Source organism: Oncorhynchus gorbuscha, linkage group LG19 (assembly GCF_021184085.1).
Source record: "Oncorhynchus gorbuscha isolate QuinsamMale2020 ecotype Even-year linkage group LG19, OgorEven_v1.0, whole genome shotgun sequence".
Classification (NCBI taxonomy): domain Eukaryota; kingdom Metazoa; phylum Chordata; class Actinopteri; order Salmoniformes; family Salmonidae; genus Oncorhynchus; species Oncorhynchus gorbuscha.
The window spans coordinates 42,251,817-42,267,930 of record NC_060191.1 but is presented as its reverse complement, the minus strand read 5'-3'; the positions used below and the strand labels follow the sequence as shown (position 1 = coordinate 42,267,930).

The 16,114-nt window shown below is 41.4% G+C and overlaps 2 protein-coding genes across 4 annotated transcripts; one reads left to right on the top strand and one right to left on the bottom strand.

Moving 5' to 3' along the window:
- The first annotated feature begins 1,129 nt into the window (after window positions 1-1,129).
- LOC124005651 (gastrula zinc finger protein XlCGF26.1-like) lies at window positions 1,130-10,131 on the top strand. Of its 3 annotated transcripts, none has more exons than XM_046315091.1 (4): window positions 1,130-1,447; window positions 6,657-6,921; window positions 7,048-7,130; window positions 8,367-10,131. In XM_046315091.1, exons 1-4 carry the CDS (start codon window positions 1,301-1,303, stop codon window positions 9,774-9,776), a joined length of 1,905 nt encoding a protein of 634 aa, XP_046171047.1. In that variant the 5' UTR covers window positions 1,130-1,300; the 3' UTR covers window positions 9,777-10,131. The 3 variants fall into 3 exon arrangements, with proteins under 3 accessions (XP_046171047.1, XP_046171049.1, XP_046171048.1); XM_046315093.1 differs by having other exon boundaries at window positions 1,130-1,469; XM_046315092.1 differs by lacking the exon at window positions 1,130-1,447 and adding an exon at window positions 1,858-1,917.
- Window positions 10,132-11,742: 1,611 nt separating this feature from the next.
- LOC124006084 (insulin-like growth factor-binding protein complex acid labile subunit) lies at window positions 11,743-15,410 on the bottom strand. The gene is made up of 2 exons (XM_046315846.1): window positions 15,372-15,410; window positions 11,743-13,997 (listed from the first exon to the last, which is right to left on the bottom strand). Exon 2 carries the CDS (start codon window positions 13,986-13,988, stop codon window positions 11,934-11,936), a length of 2,055 nt encoding a protein of 684 aa, XP_046171802.1. The 5' UTR covers window positions 13,989-13,997; window positions 15,372-15,410; the 3' UTR covers window positions 11,743-11,933.
- Between the last annotated feature and the right edge of the window lie 704 nt (window positions 15,411-16,114).

Sequence of the window (16,114 nt, the reverse complement as noted above, 5' to 3'; positions counted from 1 at the left end):
CATTCGGAGATTGTCAAGCCAAGCCTTCAATACTGGGTAAGCCTACAAGGTAGGGAGGGATGTATTTTACGTTTTTTGAGATTGACATAATCTATTTATTTTAGTGTTGAAAATGCAAGCCATGATATTGAAGTGCTTTAAGTAGTCAGTATACTTTGTTTATTGGTTGTGTGGTGCATTGGCACAGAAACCTGTTGGTTGGAGAATTTGTTGCATAGGTTTTATAGAATTATAAATATGGCATCAAAATGTACATCTGATTTCCCCCTAGCTGATCATTGTCTCGAGCCGGCTCTGATCGTGAAGTAATAAAACAGGCAAGGAGAGTCTCGTCTGCGGTGGTCGGCGAACCCTCAACCTTCAAGCCCCTAGCCCTGTGTGGCATTGATAGTGCCACAAATGCATGTTATATCCACATTTATAAAGACATGGTCGCTACAGTTATTGTTAATTTTGGTCGTAAACATTCTTTTGAGCTAATTCTATGAAGTGGGAGAGTGTTCCATTTATTTTACAGTACAAGGGGAGGCTCATGTGAAAAAAAATGTTCATGTTGGGGAGGGGGGTGCATCATTTTTTTTTATGGCATCTTGGGTTGGACAATCCCCCCCCACACAGTACATTTTTATCTGTCCCTAACCTACATTTACATTCCCTACACACCTGCAAAGCAATCCCTGGATTCTTTGGATGTGCAAGTACATTTCACTTATGTCAAAATAAACATTTCCGTTGGCAGGAGACTGGGTGACTGATGACTTTTTGATGCATTTTTTTGTAATGATTTCTGCGATTTTTGTAGTGTACGAAATATTTTTCTGTAACACAAACATCACTCTTTTCCATATAGCTAATTTATAAGTGAAAACAAAGTTACTTTTATTTTGAAAGATTAAAAACAGTTGTCACAACACACCACAGCCACAAAGTCATAAACCCCGCCCATTTGTACAATTTATCTTCTTGGGTTTTTAAACTTAACCACACTGCTAACTCAATGCCTAACCCTAACCTAAAATTAAGACCGAAAAGCAAATGTTCATTTTAATGAATTTTTATGATATAGCCACTCTGACTTTGTGGTTTCAATAACTATGGAAACCAATTTTAAAAAAACATACTTCGACCCGGAAGAACATGTGACCTATGCCGGTCGAGGTGTTTCAGGTCAGTCGGACAACAACACTGCTAACAGCACTAGCTACACTTATTTTGTAGCTAACGCGACATAGCGCTAGGCCAACTTGGCCAATAGCGCGTATTTACGAAGATTTTTAAGTGCGTTGTGATTTTGACAAAAATGTCAGTTTTGCAAGGGCAGATTGACTCCATTTTGGAGATCATGGTTAGAGCGACTGTTACAGAAATTAGCAAAGTTATCGAGGGTTCTGCCTCGTCTGAAGTGCCAACAACGGGAGATAACGAGAATGAAGCCCCAAACGAACAGGTATATCTGCTGATTATGTAAAGTAAGGCATTTTGTAAACTAGTCCGCTATTTATTTGCACCGACGTAGCAGCCTCCACTCCACTCTGGGGCGCAATCATTACGCCCAAACCGTTTACTCCAAACGGAAAACGCATACGAGAGTTTCTATTGGACAAATTCAAGAAGAGACCTACCCATTTCGTTCGGTTTGGTTCTGCGTTATGCAGAAATCGTTCCGCCATTTCATAGTTCGCCTAGTTTTAGTTTGTACCAAAACAATTAAGTGTATAGACTTATTTTATTTCACCTTTATTTAACCAGGTAGGCTAGTTGAGAACAAGTTCTCATTTGCAACTGCGACCTGGCCAAGATAAAGCATAACAGTGTGAGCAGACAACACAGAGTTACACATGGAGTAAACAATTAACAATTCAATAACACAATAGGAAGAAAAGTGAGTCTATATACATTGTGTGCAAAAGGCATGAGGTAGGTGAATAATTACAATTTTGCAGATTAACACTGGAGTGATAAATGATTGGATGGTCATGTACAGGTAGAGATATTGGTGTGCAAAAGAGCAGAAAAGTAAATAAATGTTTACCTTTATTTAACTAGGCAAGTCAGTTAAGAACAAATTCTTATTTTCAATGACGCCCTAGGAACAGCGGGTTAACTGCCTGTTCAGGGGCAGAACGACAGACCTTGTCAGCTCGGGGGTTTGAACTTGCAACCTTCCGGTCACTAGCCCAACGCTCTAACCACTAGGCTACCCTGCCGCCCCAAATAAAAACAGTATGGGGATGAGGTAGGTCAAATTGGGTGGGCTATTTACCGATAGACTATGTACAGCTGCAGCGATCGGTTAGCTGCTCAGATAGCAGATGTTTGAAGTTGTTGAGGGAGATAAAAAAAAAAATGCAATTTGTTCCAGTCACAGGCAGCAGAGAACTGGAACGAAAGGCGGCCAAATGAGGTGTTTGCTTTAGGGATGATCAGTGAGATACACCTGCTGGAGCGCGTGCTATGGGTGGATGTTGCCATCGTGACCAGTGAACTGAGATAAGGCGGAGCTTTACCTAGCATGGACTTGTAGATGACCTGGAGCCAGTGGGTCTGGCGACGAATATGTAGCGAGGGCCAGCCGTCTAGAGCATACAGATCGCAGTGGTGGGTGGTATAAGGTGCTTTAGTAACAAAACGGATGGCACTGTGATAAACTGCATCCAGTTTGCTGAGTAGAGTGTTGGAAGCTATTTTGTAGATGACATTGCCAAAGTCGAGGATCGGTAGGATAATCAGTTTTAACAGGGTAAGTTTGGCGGCGTGAGTGAAGGAGGCTTTGTTGCGGAATAGAAAGCCGACTCTAGATTTGATTTTAGATTGGATATGTTTGATATGAGTCTGGAAGGAGAGTTTACAGTCTAGCCAGACACCTAGGTACTTACTATACTTGCTTGTTTGTAGAGAATCAGAATCATTGTACCATCTATACCGCTGTGAAATCTCTTCCATAACCAAAAATATTGTGATTACCAGTGGTATAAAGTACTTAAGTAAAAATACGTTAAAGTACTACTTAAGTCTTTTTTGGGGTTATCTGTACTTAACAATTTATATTTTTGACAACTTTTACTTCACTATATTCCTAAAGAAAATAATGTACATTGGTGTCCTTTAGGACCATGCGGACGCCTCCGAGCGGTCGGGTAGGCTGTTTGGAGTGTTTTATCTGACTGGATTTAGGGATAGGCGTCCCGTTAATGGGACAGTTGTAAATCATGCAGCACCTTTTGTGACAATCACATATTTAGAGAAACAACAGATGTCGGTACATATGTGTCTTATATCGGCTGAAAGCTTGAAATTCGTTATTAATTAATATAACTGCACTGTCCAATTTACAGTAGCTATTACTGCTAACAAATGCCATGCTATTGTTTGAGGAGAGCTCCTAACAACAAAACACTTATTTTCACATGTGTACTTACATTCTGAAATCTTGCTCTGATTTATCATCCAACGGGTCTCAGAGATAACATTAAGTGTCGTTTTGTTAGATAAAATCATTTTTCATATCCTAAAAAGGTCCATGTAGCACAGAGTTTGTATTTCCACTCTTTCAATTTGCAAAGAATGGAATCTGTGAAAATCTAACCCAAAATGTTGTTTCAACCAGTCAAATCACATTCATATGTATTCCTCAGAGATCCTAGAACGTAACCAGACTTCACTATATCATTAAGGGTGTAGTATATCCTATAGGACACCAAATTTGGTCGGAGAGCGACACCTTTATGTCACGCCGACGATGCGGCCGGTCTTCATTTGATCTACAGTATCTTTGTCAAATAACTGTAGATGCTAACCTTTTGAGACAGCATGCCCTTTCCTTTTGGACAAAAATTATACAGTTAGGCATCCCGGGTGGCGCAGTGGTCTAAGGCAGTGCTAGCTGTGCCACCAGAGACTCTGGGTTCAAGCTCAGGCTCTGTCGCTGCCGGCCGTGACTGAGAGGCCCATGTGGTGGCGCACAATTGGCCGAGCGTCGCCCGGGTTAGGGAGGGTTTGGCCGGCAGGGATATCCTTCTCTCATCGGGCACTAGCGACTCCTGTGGCGGGCCGGGCGCAGTGCACACTGACCAGGTCGCTAGGTGTACTGTGTTTCCTCCGAGACATTGGTGCGGCTGGCTTCCGGGTTGGATGTGCGCTGTGTTAAGAAGCAGTGCGGTTGGGTTGTGTTCTCGACCTTCGCCTTTCCCGAGTCCATACGGGAGTTGCAGCGATGAGACAAGATAGTAACTAATAATAATTGGATACCACAAAATTGGGGATAAAAATGGTCAGAAAAGTCAGAAGTTTACATACGCCTTAGCCAACTACATTTAAATTGAGTTTTTCACAATTCCTGACATTTAATCCTAGTAAAAAATCCCTGTCCCTGTCAGTTAGGATCACCACTTTATTTTTATTTTAAGATTGTGAAATGTCAGAATGATAGTAGAGTGATCTATTTCAGCTTGTATTTCTTTCATCACATTCCAACTCGGTCAGAAGTTGACATACACTCAATTAGTATTTGGTTGCATTGCCTTTAAATTGTTGGGTCAAACACTTCAGGTAGCCTTCCACATGCTTCCCACAATACATTTTTAAAGTCATGCCCCTCTCCATCCTTGACTATTCCTTAAGTCTATTAAACACACTCGTTGTTCACAAACAGAACTGGTATTATAACCAGTTTTAGGTGGATGTGTCGTTTTAAGTGGTTTTCCCCTGTTGCCTCTCCTCCCGACGGTAGGGCCTGCGCCCCTCCCAATAGTTGAAGGTGCCATGTCCAGTTGATAATCACCCAGATAATTGCCTCAACTGAACCTAAACTAATTTCACACTTATCACAACAGATCAAATAAATGAAGTAAAGTATGATGGGGAGAATCGGTGATTGAGAGGACACGGACACATAATTATGTAATCACCAATTGTGAATGAAGATCAGGACGGGCCATTCTATTGTATTAATCTATTCTAATTATAATCAGTCCACCGAATCCAAGCAGTCCTATCAGTCTACTCTGGCCTACTTGGGGTAAACAGTGAGTGAGGGCGTGCATCATTTACAATGGCAAGAAGATCAAGACAAATGGATGGACATGCTGTGTTAAGCATTGCTACCAAATCTGAATGAAAATGACTGATGGTGGGGAAGAAATGAATCTCGATGACATCTGATTATCAGCACAAAACGTTGTAACGGAGAGCAGTCCCTAAAAAACATTTGCAACAAACTCATCAGCTTTTGTTGTTTATGTGCATGCTTTAACTGATGCCATTGCGTGAAGAAGCACACCATGTATGCACGAGCTGACAATAATAGACTATTTTTGACTGCTGTCATATCATCACATATATTTGTTAAAAATCCATTATTGCTTTTGTGCAGATGTTCCATATTTATCAAGCACACCTGACACTTATAATGATGTTTAGGCTACTGATGTTTTCATCATTCCACCGCATATGTTGCTGGCAGTGCGTCCCGGTGGTTGGGGTATTTTTATTTGGTTATAAAAAGTTATCTGTTACTTTCATTCCAACACATGCTTTCTTTTTCATAGTTATAACAAAGGCACTCCATGTACAATTGATTGAAACCTTGGGCGTTTTTTAATGATTTAATTTTGTGTTGAAATGTATCCTACAGTAACAAACTAATAAATGCTTTTGTGTTATTTGAGACCTTCATGGACACAACCAAATGATTATTTTTGAATTGGGGATATGAAATGTATTAATTACACTGCTAGAATGTTGCTGTCAGAATGACTCAAGGCCCAATGGTTCTAGGAGGTCCCATGAAAAAACAACATGCCCCCTATGGAAATGAAATGCCCGCCAACTGATTCGTTCTGTTGCCGGCTCAGCCATAGCCTGGAGGCCTGACATTTGAATTTCATTAAATTCAGCATCGGGCGTAAATGAGCGTTTGGATCAGCAATGTTTCCTCTCGCAACCTCTTACAAGCCGGAATGTGAAATAAAATGACATTTTAACTTACTTTACCAGTTGTCTGTGTGGTTGGTCCTTTTGCAGGTAGGAATGTGAGACAATATATTCACAGGAAGGTATAATTAAATCAACTTTTCAAAGCGCTGGTAGTGCGTTCAGATGTCTATCACCTGATGTATTAGCACTAGATGATAATATAATGCATGCATACTTGCCAAGCTCATAAATGTGTTTACACATTCTGCGCATGCTTCATGTGATAGAAATCTTAACACACTACCAGCGCTTTAAAAAGTTGATTTAATTATACCTTCCTGTGAATATATTGTCTCAGATTCCTACCTGCAAAAGGACCAACCGCACAGACAACCGGTAACGTTAAAATATCATTTCATTCAACATTCTGACTTGTAGAGGTCGAGAGGAAACCTTCCTGATCCAAACGCTCAATTAAATGAAATTCAGCTTTGGGTTTTTAGGCTACCCATCCCTGACCTAGGGTATGTGTTCTACGTCTGGTTAATTTAGCTAATACATTACGCTAGTACTTACCACAGGGTTGGCTCAACTGGAAACATGTTTGTAGAATTTAGATCTGCAAGCATTTAGCATAATCGACAGAAATACTTGTCAGAGACGTTTATAATGGAAGCTAGCTAGTTGAGTAAACTGAAGTTTGTTCTGTATGCCCTAAACTTGCTTTTGCTCATTTCACTCAGTTGACCCAGTTGACATCATTCATGGAGATACTGGCAAAGGAGGCTGTGGACCAAATCTGCAAGCTATTCAACGAGTGCTCCTCTATTCTGCATCTGGAAGTGTCTCGGAGTCAAACAGAGAATGAGGACTTGAAGAAGAGGCTAGATGCGGTTGAGACCAAACTGAGGACTGTCTTAGAAGGGAGTGGAGGACAAGAGAACACATCAGCGAATGGCTGCTGCAGTGAAGTCAAGATCACCCACCAGTTAAAAGGCACATACCCAGGTGAGAGTTGGCATTATTTCAGGGAAGCCATCAATCTGGTTGTTATTGCTTTGGTACACTGTTACTAAAACCAGTGCTTTTGAATTAAATTCAAACCTTTTTGATTTTGACTGCAATCTTTTTCAGGCGTATGCGCTGGTGATGCAGAAGTGAAACGATCCCCCATCCTCCACCTGTGGAAAGGGAGACTTCCCTCAACTGTAAACGAGGTAGGCTTAGATCTTGGAAAGCTGTCTGGAATTACTAGCGTGTACAGAACGTAATAACCTATTTACTTGTCTTTATCATTATACACCATTTGGTACCAGGTAGTTACCAATTGTATTTAATTATTGGAAGTGAGTACAAGAAGCATTTTATCCCTTTGTGAAGATTTCTGTTGTTTTATGATATTATATGGATATATAGGTATAGATAGTACCAGTGAAAAGTTTTGACACACCTACTCATTCAAAGGTTTTTCTTTATTTGACTATTTTCTACATTGTAGAATAATAGTGAAGACATCAAAACTATAAAATAACACCTATGGAATCATGTAGTAACCAATAAAGTGTAAAACAAATCAAAATATATTTGAGATTCTTCAAATTAGCCACCCTTTGCCATGATAACAGCTTTGCACACTCTTGGCAGTCTTTCAACCGGCTTCACCTGCAATGCTTTTCCAAGAGTCTTGAAGGAGTTCCCACATGCTGAGCACTTGTTGGCTGCTTTTCCTTCACTCTGCGGTCCAACTCATCCCAAACCATCTCAATTAGTTTGAGATCGGTTGATTGTGGAGGTCAGGTCATCTGATGCAGCTCTCCAGCGGTCCTCATGAGAGCCAGTTTCATCATAGCGCTTGATGTTTTTTGCGACTGGACTTGAAGAAACTTTAAAAGTTCTTGAAATTTTCCGCATTGACTGACCTTAAAATCTTAAAGTAATGTTGGACTGTCGTTTCTCTTTGCTTATTTGAGATGTTCTTGCCATAATATGGACCTGGTCTTTTACCAAATAGGGCCATCTTATGTATATCACCCCTACCTTGTCACAACACCACTTATTGGCTCAAATGCATTAAGAAGGAAAGAAATTCCACAATGAACTTTTAACAAGGCACAACTGTTAATTGCAATGCATTCCAGGGTCCTCATGAAGCTGGTTGAGAGAATGCCAAGAGTGTGCAAAGCTGTCATCAAGGCAAAGGGTGGCTACTTTGAAGAATATCAAATATAAAGTATATTTGGGTTTGTTTAACACTTTTTGGTTACTACATAATTCCACATGTGTTAGTTCATAGCTTGTAAAATAATAGTGAAGAAATCAATGTAGAAAATAGTAAAAATAAAGAAATACCCTTGAATGAGTAGGTGTGTCCAAACTTTTGATTGTTACTGTAGATAGAAATAGATGGGTCTCTAAACCTGCGTTCCATTAAATCACTTTCCCTCTCATCTCAGCACTCCAACATGGAGGAAACGATCGAGTCAGTTATTATCAAAGAAGAAGGCTTAGAAGATTACTTGTACAGTAGCACCTCAGACCCAAGTTCTTTTTTAGAGAGCCACGCCCAGGAGTTGAGTGACCCAGAGAACCCTTCAGAGGACCCAAAGGACAGAGGCGGCGCCGCAGGGCCAAAGCATTTGAGAAAGCCAAAGATCACTGGGGCTCGTCAGGCAAGGGCCAAAAAGGAGAACCATCTTAGCTGCAAGCACTGCAGGAAGACATTCAGCAAACTGATCCAGCTGAAAGCTCACCAGGCGATCCATGCAGCAGCGGAGAAACCTTTTAACTGCAAACAGTGCGGCAGAGGTTTTTCCTTTAAACGCAGTTTGGATGCACACCAGCTGCTTCACACAGGAGAGAGACCACACACCTGTGGCGATTGTGGTAAAGCTTTCACCTTAAAGCAGCTACTCAAGAATCACCAGAGACTCCATGCAGGGTTGAGACCGTTCCGCTGCGACGAATGTGGCAAGAGCTTTAACCGGGCCCACGGTCTCAAGATGCACCAGATCGTCCACACAGGAGAGAGGAAATACAGCTGTGAGATCTGCAAGAAGAGTTTCAGCATACCAGGAAATCTCCACAGGCACCAGCGTATACACACCGGTGAGAAACCGTTCCGTTGCGATACGTGCGGGAAAAGCTTCAACCAGGCAGACACTCTGAAAGGCCACCAGCGGATCCACACAGGAGAGAGGCCATTTACCTGTGAGACGTGTGGGAAGTGTTTCATTCAAAGAAGTGCTCTGAAAATGCACCAAAGAACCCACGCAGGAGAGAACGCCTTCCTCTGTGTGGTGTGCGGGACAGTACTGGCTTGCGTCAACTCTCTCAAAACACACCTTCAGGCTCACACAGCAGAGATGCCTTGTATTTGCTCAGTGTGCGGTAGTAGTCTCAGTTCATTCACTCACCTCAAATCGCACCAGCAACTCCATACTATGGAGAAGCCGCACAGCTGTGGCCTATGCAACAAGAGCTTCAAGTCGGTCAGCTACCTGAACATACACATGAAAACTCACACTGGGGAGAGACCGTTCACCTGTGACGTGTGTGGAAGGATGTTCACTCAACACAGCAGCCTGAAAACCCACCAGGCGGTCCATACTGGGGAGAAACCTTTCAGCTGTGAAACATGTGGGAAATGTTTCAGCAACACTGGGAACCTCAACAGGCACCAGCGGATACACACTGGAGAGAAGCCTTTTAGCTGTGACCTCTGTGGGAGGAGCTTCAACCAGGGCAACAGCCTGAAAGCCCACAAACAAATCCACACAGGGGAGAAACTATTCATGTGTGACAAATGCGGGAAGAGTTTTTCCTACCTGAGGAATCTGAAAGATCACAAGTGCTATTATATCTAAAACCAATAGGCATAGCCTCTTATTGCGATGGACCACACTTGGTTTGAACAATTGTCTCAGCATTAAAAATGCATTTATAGGTCAGTGAGTGGCATACTAACATAAGAAGTGTACTGATTAGATTGGTTGCCAAAAAAGCCTTTTTTTTTCAAAGTATTTAATTTTGTATAACCAGTTGCCTTTGTGGGGTAGAAATACTTTGAGTGGATTGGCTGGTGGTCCAGTAACGGTTCAATGAAGCAGAGCCTAATTTATTTGAGAAGGATGTACATCTGTAACCTTTTTTGTCTTGTGTACCTTTTATTACTGTTATCTCGTATTTGTGTGCCAATGGTAAATAAAACTCCTGAAATTAGTCCTTTGTTGGTGTGTGTGTGTGTGTGTGTTTGTTGTTATCCGTGCATATAGTCCCTCTAACAGCTGCAACATAACATTAATGCAAATGATTGAGTGCCTATAGGTTGGTGCTAAATGACGTAAATGTAAATGTGTCCCTCTATGGCGCCTTGTATGAAGTGCCTCAGATGAGACTGATAAGACTCGTATGGATATTACATAACAAGGAGAAACAACAGGAAAATAAACCTGTATTTCAGTCCATTTTTGGCACCGAAATAGCAGATCATCCATTTCACATTAAATTAATTAGAATAGTGTCGATGCATGAATTCCTCCGAGAACAGATTCTTGACTGTGTACTTGTGGTGTGCCGCCCATCTACATGTCTGCATTACCAGTAACTGTGTTCCCAAGCCATACCTCGGCCAATGTCACGATGATAGAACTGTGCAACGCTCTCTTCCCTTCCAACAGAAAAGTACAGTAGATGTGAGCCAGTTTCCTGAATGGAGCCAAACAAGTTTTTTTTTAATGAATGAATAAGCTAAGGCAACACTGTTGGTGATGTCAAAGGAAGTGTACATGTGACCAGAAAATGATTATCTTCCACACTAATAGAAGTTCATGTGCTGTGGTAGAATGAAATGGTTCTGTATTATGCCTGCATATTCATAGTTCATGTTGTGTTACCTTGGGCACTTCAAATATGCAAAACCTCATAGGGTAATCCTCCATGTGTAACTCTGTGTTGTCTGTTCACACTGCTATGCTTTATCCTGGCCAGGTCGCAGTTGCAAATGAGAACTTGTTCTCAACTAGCCTACCTGGTTAAATAAAGGTGAAAAAAAAAGAAGAAAAAAAAGATTGTCCTAATATTGTTGCACACTTCATATTGATTAATTCATTTAATATGTGGTTTTGGTGGTCTGCCTTGCACCCATCTATGGTCATCCTTCCCTCCAATCCTATTCCTGAAAATCACAAGTCTACTTATGTTCCCTGTCAGTCACATTAATGGGTATGGCATAATGTCTATGTTTAGACCAAACTCACCAAAAATGAAGATCTTTAATTATTTTCCCCAATGTTCTCTGATGTACTCCATGCACATAATAGCAGAGAACTTGTCATATATATATATATATATATATGGGGAACTTCCTTGCCACTCTTCAGCAGCACCACACCTAGAATGCAGTGCAGGAGGTGAGGGACCAAACCTTGTGTTCTGCTGTCGGGAGCCTGACCTGACCCTGTGTTCCACAGTTACCGACATGTCTTTCCATTTAGGGTTAATCACATTCAACCTCAAAAGGTTGACTCCGCTCACTCACGAATGCTCAGCAGTAATGCCCCTCAGCACTTGTAGGTTAATGTATCCTTGAATCTGCACAGTGGGTACGCAGTGATGTCTAGTGGCGTTTCGAAGAACAAGCAGTTGTATCTCTGAGTGTGCGACTGCATGTCTTGAGTTGGAAAGAGTATGTTTTGTATCCATGGATGGGTGTTTAGTCATAGATTATAGAGTAAATGCCTCAAGTTTTTTTTAAACTCTGAGCAACACTCCTAGTCTAATTCACATCAAGATCACACATGGCAGATATTGTAACCCATCAAGAAATTAAATTAAATGATTTGTTTTATTTCAAAGAAAAGCATGAATTTTCAATCAAATATTTAACACCATTCCATGGTATTTTAATCTTTACACTATATCACTTACTCTTCACAATGCATGTGCAATAGACAGTTGCATGAAAGCATAACCATCTGAAAACAAGAAACAAAACCACAATGCTGAAACCGCAAAAGTGTACGTCAAAGAAAACCGCTAGCTAGAAGCCAAGCTGTAAGCACTGTCAGCATCTCTAGGGGAAGTTTGTGTCTGGGGAAGGATGCAAAGCTCACACAGGGCTTTAAAAGGTGTGCAGGCTGTGAAATGGGTCGGTTGAGTGTGGAACACATGGGTTCGTCCTGTAACATCTGGGTGTTGTTGATGATCCAGTTACTGATGTACAGGATGGGTGATCTGCAAGAGCAGTCCCAGGGGTTCCCCTCCAGGTGGAGGGCCTTCAGGCTCTGCAAAGGCTCCAGTGTCCCATTCAAAAGAGTACTGAGGCGGTTTGATTTCAGGTGAAGTTTCTGGAGACGGTGAGGGCCTTGAAACATGTCAGGGTGTAGCTGTTCTATCTGGTTGTTGTCTAAGTCAAGCTCCTGTAAGTCGGCCAGGGGTGCGAAGACTTGAGGGTGCAAGGCCACCAAGCGGTTGTTCTGGAGAAGGAGTCTACGTAGGTCATCCAGGGAGTAGAAGGTTGCATATGGGAGATCACGGAGCTGATTGAAGCTGAGATGAAGCTCCTTTAGTGTACCTAACCCATCAAAGCCTGCAGGAGTCAGTGCTGTGAGGCGGTTGTTATCCAAATCCAGCATCTTGAGGCTGCGAAGCTCAGAAAATATGCCTGTGGGAAGATCTTCGATCAGGTTTTCATTCAGCAGGAGCTCTCTCAGGTTTCCAAGGGTAGAAAACTGCTCAGGTTGAAGAGCTGTGAGACGGTTATTGAAAAGCTTCAGGGAGTGGAGTTTAGCCAGACCATGGAAGATGGACTTAGGGAGAGACCTGAGGTGGTTATTGTTCAACTGTAGCTCCCTGAGTCTCTTGGTCTTGTGGAATAGGCCTCTGGGAATCTTGCTTATTGCGTTGTTGTCCAGGTAGAGTGTCCGTAGCCTTCTCAGTCTGGAGAACAAGGCATTGTGGAGGTCAGCTATCTGATTGTTGTCCAACTGGAGTTCCCTTAGCTTAGACACCATGTGAAAGAGCACTGGTGGTATGTATGAGATATTGTTGCTGTCAAGTTGCAGCTCTCTCAGCATAGTTAGGTTGTGAAACAGGTTCTCTGGAAGGTATGTCAGCCTGTTGTGGTAGAGATCCAGGAGCTCCAGTCTGCATAGATATTGAAACACTTCAGAAGGAAGGGATTGGAGGTTATTGTAGCTCAGATCCAATTGACCGAGATGTGCTATACCACTCAATGAGTCCTTAGCCATTATGCTCAGATGGTTATTATTCAAAACCAAAATCCTTAGATGGCTGAGCTCAGAGAAAGCATCTTCTGGTAAAAATGTGATGCTGTTCTTCTGGAGGTACAAGCTGTGCAGCTTTGACACATCCTTCAGGGCAGCAACGGGCACAGAATCTAACCTGTTTCCACTGAGGTCCAGATGACTCAGGTTAACTGCTCCCCTGAATGTGCCATTCCCAATGCTAACCAAGTTGTTCTTAGACAAAATCAGCTTTACCAATTTGGATGAATTCTCAAACACCCCTTCCTCAAACTCCACAATACTGTTGCTGCTCAGGTGAAGGTCAGTGAGTGCAGGGGCTCCACTCAGTGCCCCGTACTGCAGGCTGTTGATCTGGTTCAGTGTTAGAATGAGTGTCTTTAATTGACCAAGGCCTTGTAGGGATCCTGGTTGCATGGCCTCCATGTTGTTCTCGCTGAGGTCCAGGAAGGTGAGTGCTGAGAGGCCTTGGAGCTGCCGAGGGCCCAATGAACCCAGGTAATTACCCCTGAGAAACAGCTTGACCAGGCTGCTCATGTTGGGCCAGATGAAGTTGGAAGTCAAGGAGACATTGAGACAGTTCTTGGTGAGATCCAGGAACTGCAGCTGCTCCAGTCCACTGGTGGGGAATGCCTCGATCAGGTTGTGGGCCATATAAAGCTCCTCAGTACCATCTGGGAGGTTAGGGAACTTCTTCAGCCTCTTGTCCGGGCAGCTGACTGTGACGTTGTCCAGACATTCACATGGTGAGGCAGGGCAGGTAGCAGCTACTGAGATGAGTGCCATGATGACCGTACTTAAACTCACCAACATTGCGAGGAACTAATATTGATATGACAGGAAAAGAAATTGGGTCAATGTGAGATCTGAAACAAATATATGAAACTTCTGTTGTGACATAATTCCTGTTTACCAGTACACATCCTGCTCAACCGTGTCAATGTAATCTATGCCAATTCATTGTTCATTTCTTTGGATATTCAGTACAATGTCTTGTTAATTATGTGAAAATCTTGCAACACTACAAACTTGTTGGACGCATTTGCAGTTTGTTTTGTTTGTGTTTCAGATTATGTTGTGCCCAATAGAAATGAATGGTAAATAATGTATTGTGTAATTTCAGAATCACTTTTATTGTAAATGAGAATTTAATCTGTTTCAGAACACTTCTACATTCATGTGGATGTTACTGTGATTATGAATGAATCATGAATAATGATGAATGAAAAAGTTACAGGTGCAAAAAGATCATGCCCCCAAAACATTGGAGTTGGAGTACGAGTTGGAGAACGATATTTATGGTAGCATCCACATTTACAATAAAAGTGAGTCCAAGATACATAAAGTGCTTTCATTTCTAAATGATAAAACAGATGAAAATACGCTCAAATGAAATGTGACATTCTGTACTGTACACAAATAATGTACTGAATGAAAACATTTGATCACAAATCCAAAATGGTGGAGTATAGAGCCAAATTTAAAGTTTGTCTATAAACATATCAGTACTGTGTAGCAATGAGTACAATATAATTACACTGTGCTTTCCAACTTATTCCAACTTAACAAATATACAGTTTCCCTGTCACTTATTATAAAATGGAACCCAACAGATTGCTTGGGAGTGACACCATCTGTCTTTACAGTAGATTCCCTTATGTAAAATTCCATCATTAAAACGTTTATTGAGATTTAAGGGTCAACCTGCAGTTCAAACAATAACAAAGCGACACCCCGCCACTCTTTTGGTGTTAAAAGCTGAGGGATGGGGCTGCAGAAATGTAACACTCAAATTCATGGACATGGCTATGGATACAAGGAAAAGTATAGTTTAAACCATGTTTTGAGGCTTTACATTGTTAGTTTACAAGTACAATGTTTACTAACAAAGGAGTAAAACAAGCTTATATTTTTGGTTCTGATGGGGTACAACTGTTGAACTAAGCTTATGAGGCATCCATAAGTTATATTCTTCAAAAATCAATGGGTATAATATAATTAATTTTAAAGTCTAAAAATGAATGTTACAAGGCCAATTGCCCCTTTAAGGACTTGCATGTTTATCATATTTTAGTAATGACAAAAGTGTAAAATATGTGCATGCATTTCATTCTCACTTTGAAAGTAAGAGTAAATGCACAGTTGCATACAAATATTTAACCAAATGTTTTATTCACTAATCATAAGTCAACTTACCTTTGAGGAGGAGAGATTTGTGCTGCATCTGATTGTAGTGAAGTCATAATGGTGAAAGGCACTTGCTTTTAAAGGTGAGGGTTTTAGGTGTCGGAAACTTTTTTCAGAATATTACAGTTTGTCAGCACAAATGTTGTGGTTTAGAGCCCCTATCTGTGACATCAGATCAGTCTCATATTTGATTACCACAGAAAGCTAAGCAGGTGTCTAGAGGTGAGAGATGCATGTCAGTACCAAGAAAATGAAATAAACCACTTCAAAGCTTTGTCTGTGACTGCACTGCAATCAGTCTAGTCTGTGTCTAGGGTATACTGATAATATATTGCTGTGTTTGATAATGTAGAACAGGTATTCCCAAACTGGGGTACGCGGAATGCCATCAGGGTATGCCAAGTAAAAATGTGATTCACATTTTTTTATTTATTAATTAATTAACATTTTCAAACAGTTAATTTATGTTTTCCAACAGTGCTATACATCTGGGTGAGGTTTTTTTCTCACCTGATTAGCCTCGTTTCACTGCCAAAACTAAAATTAAACTATCTAGTGTTCAGCGAAATAACAACACGAGGTCAGATACAGGTAGCCTCGTCAAATAATGAACGGGAATTCGCGGGAATTCCACTAACAGTCTGTATGTAGCCAAACGTAGCTGCTGCTCATTTCGTTTGCTCGAAAATGGATTGTTAAAATGTTTTTTTTGTGTGTAAAAAGTAAGGCCCTCGTCCATAGAGACACATACC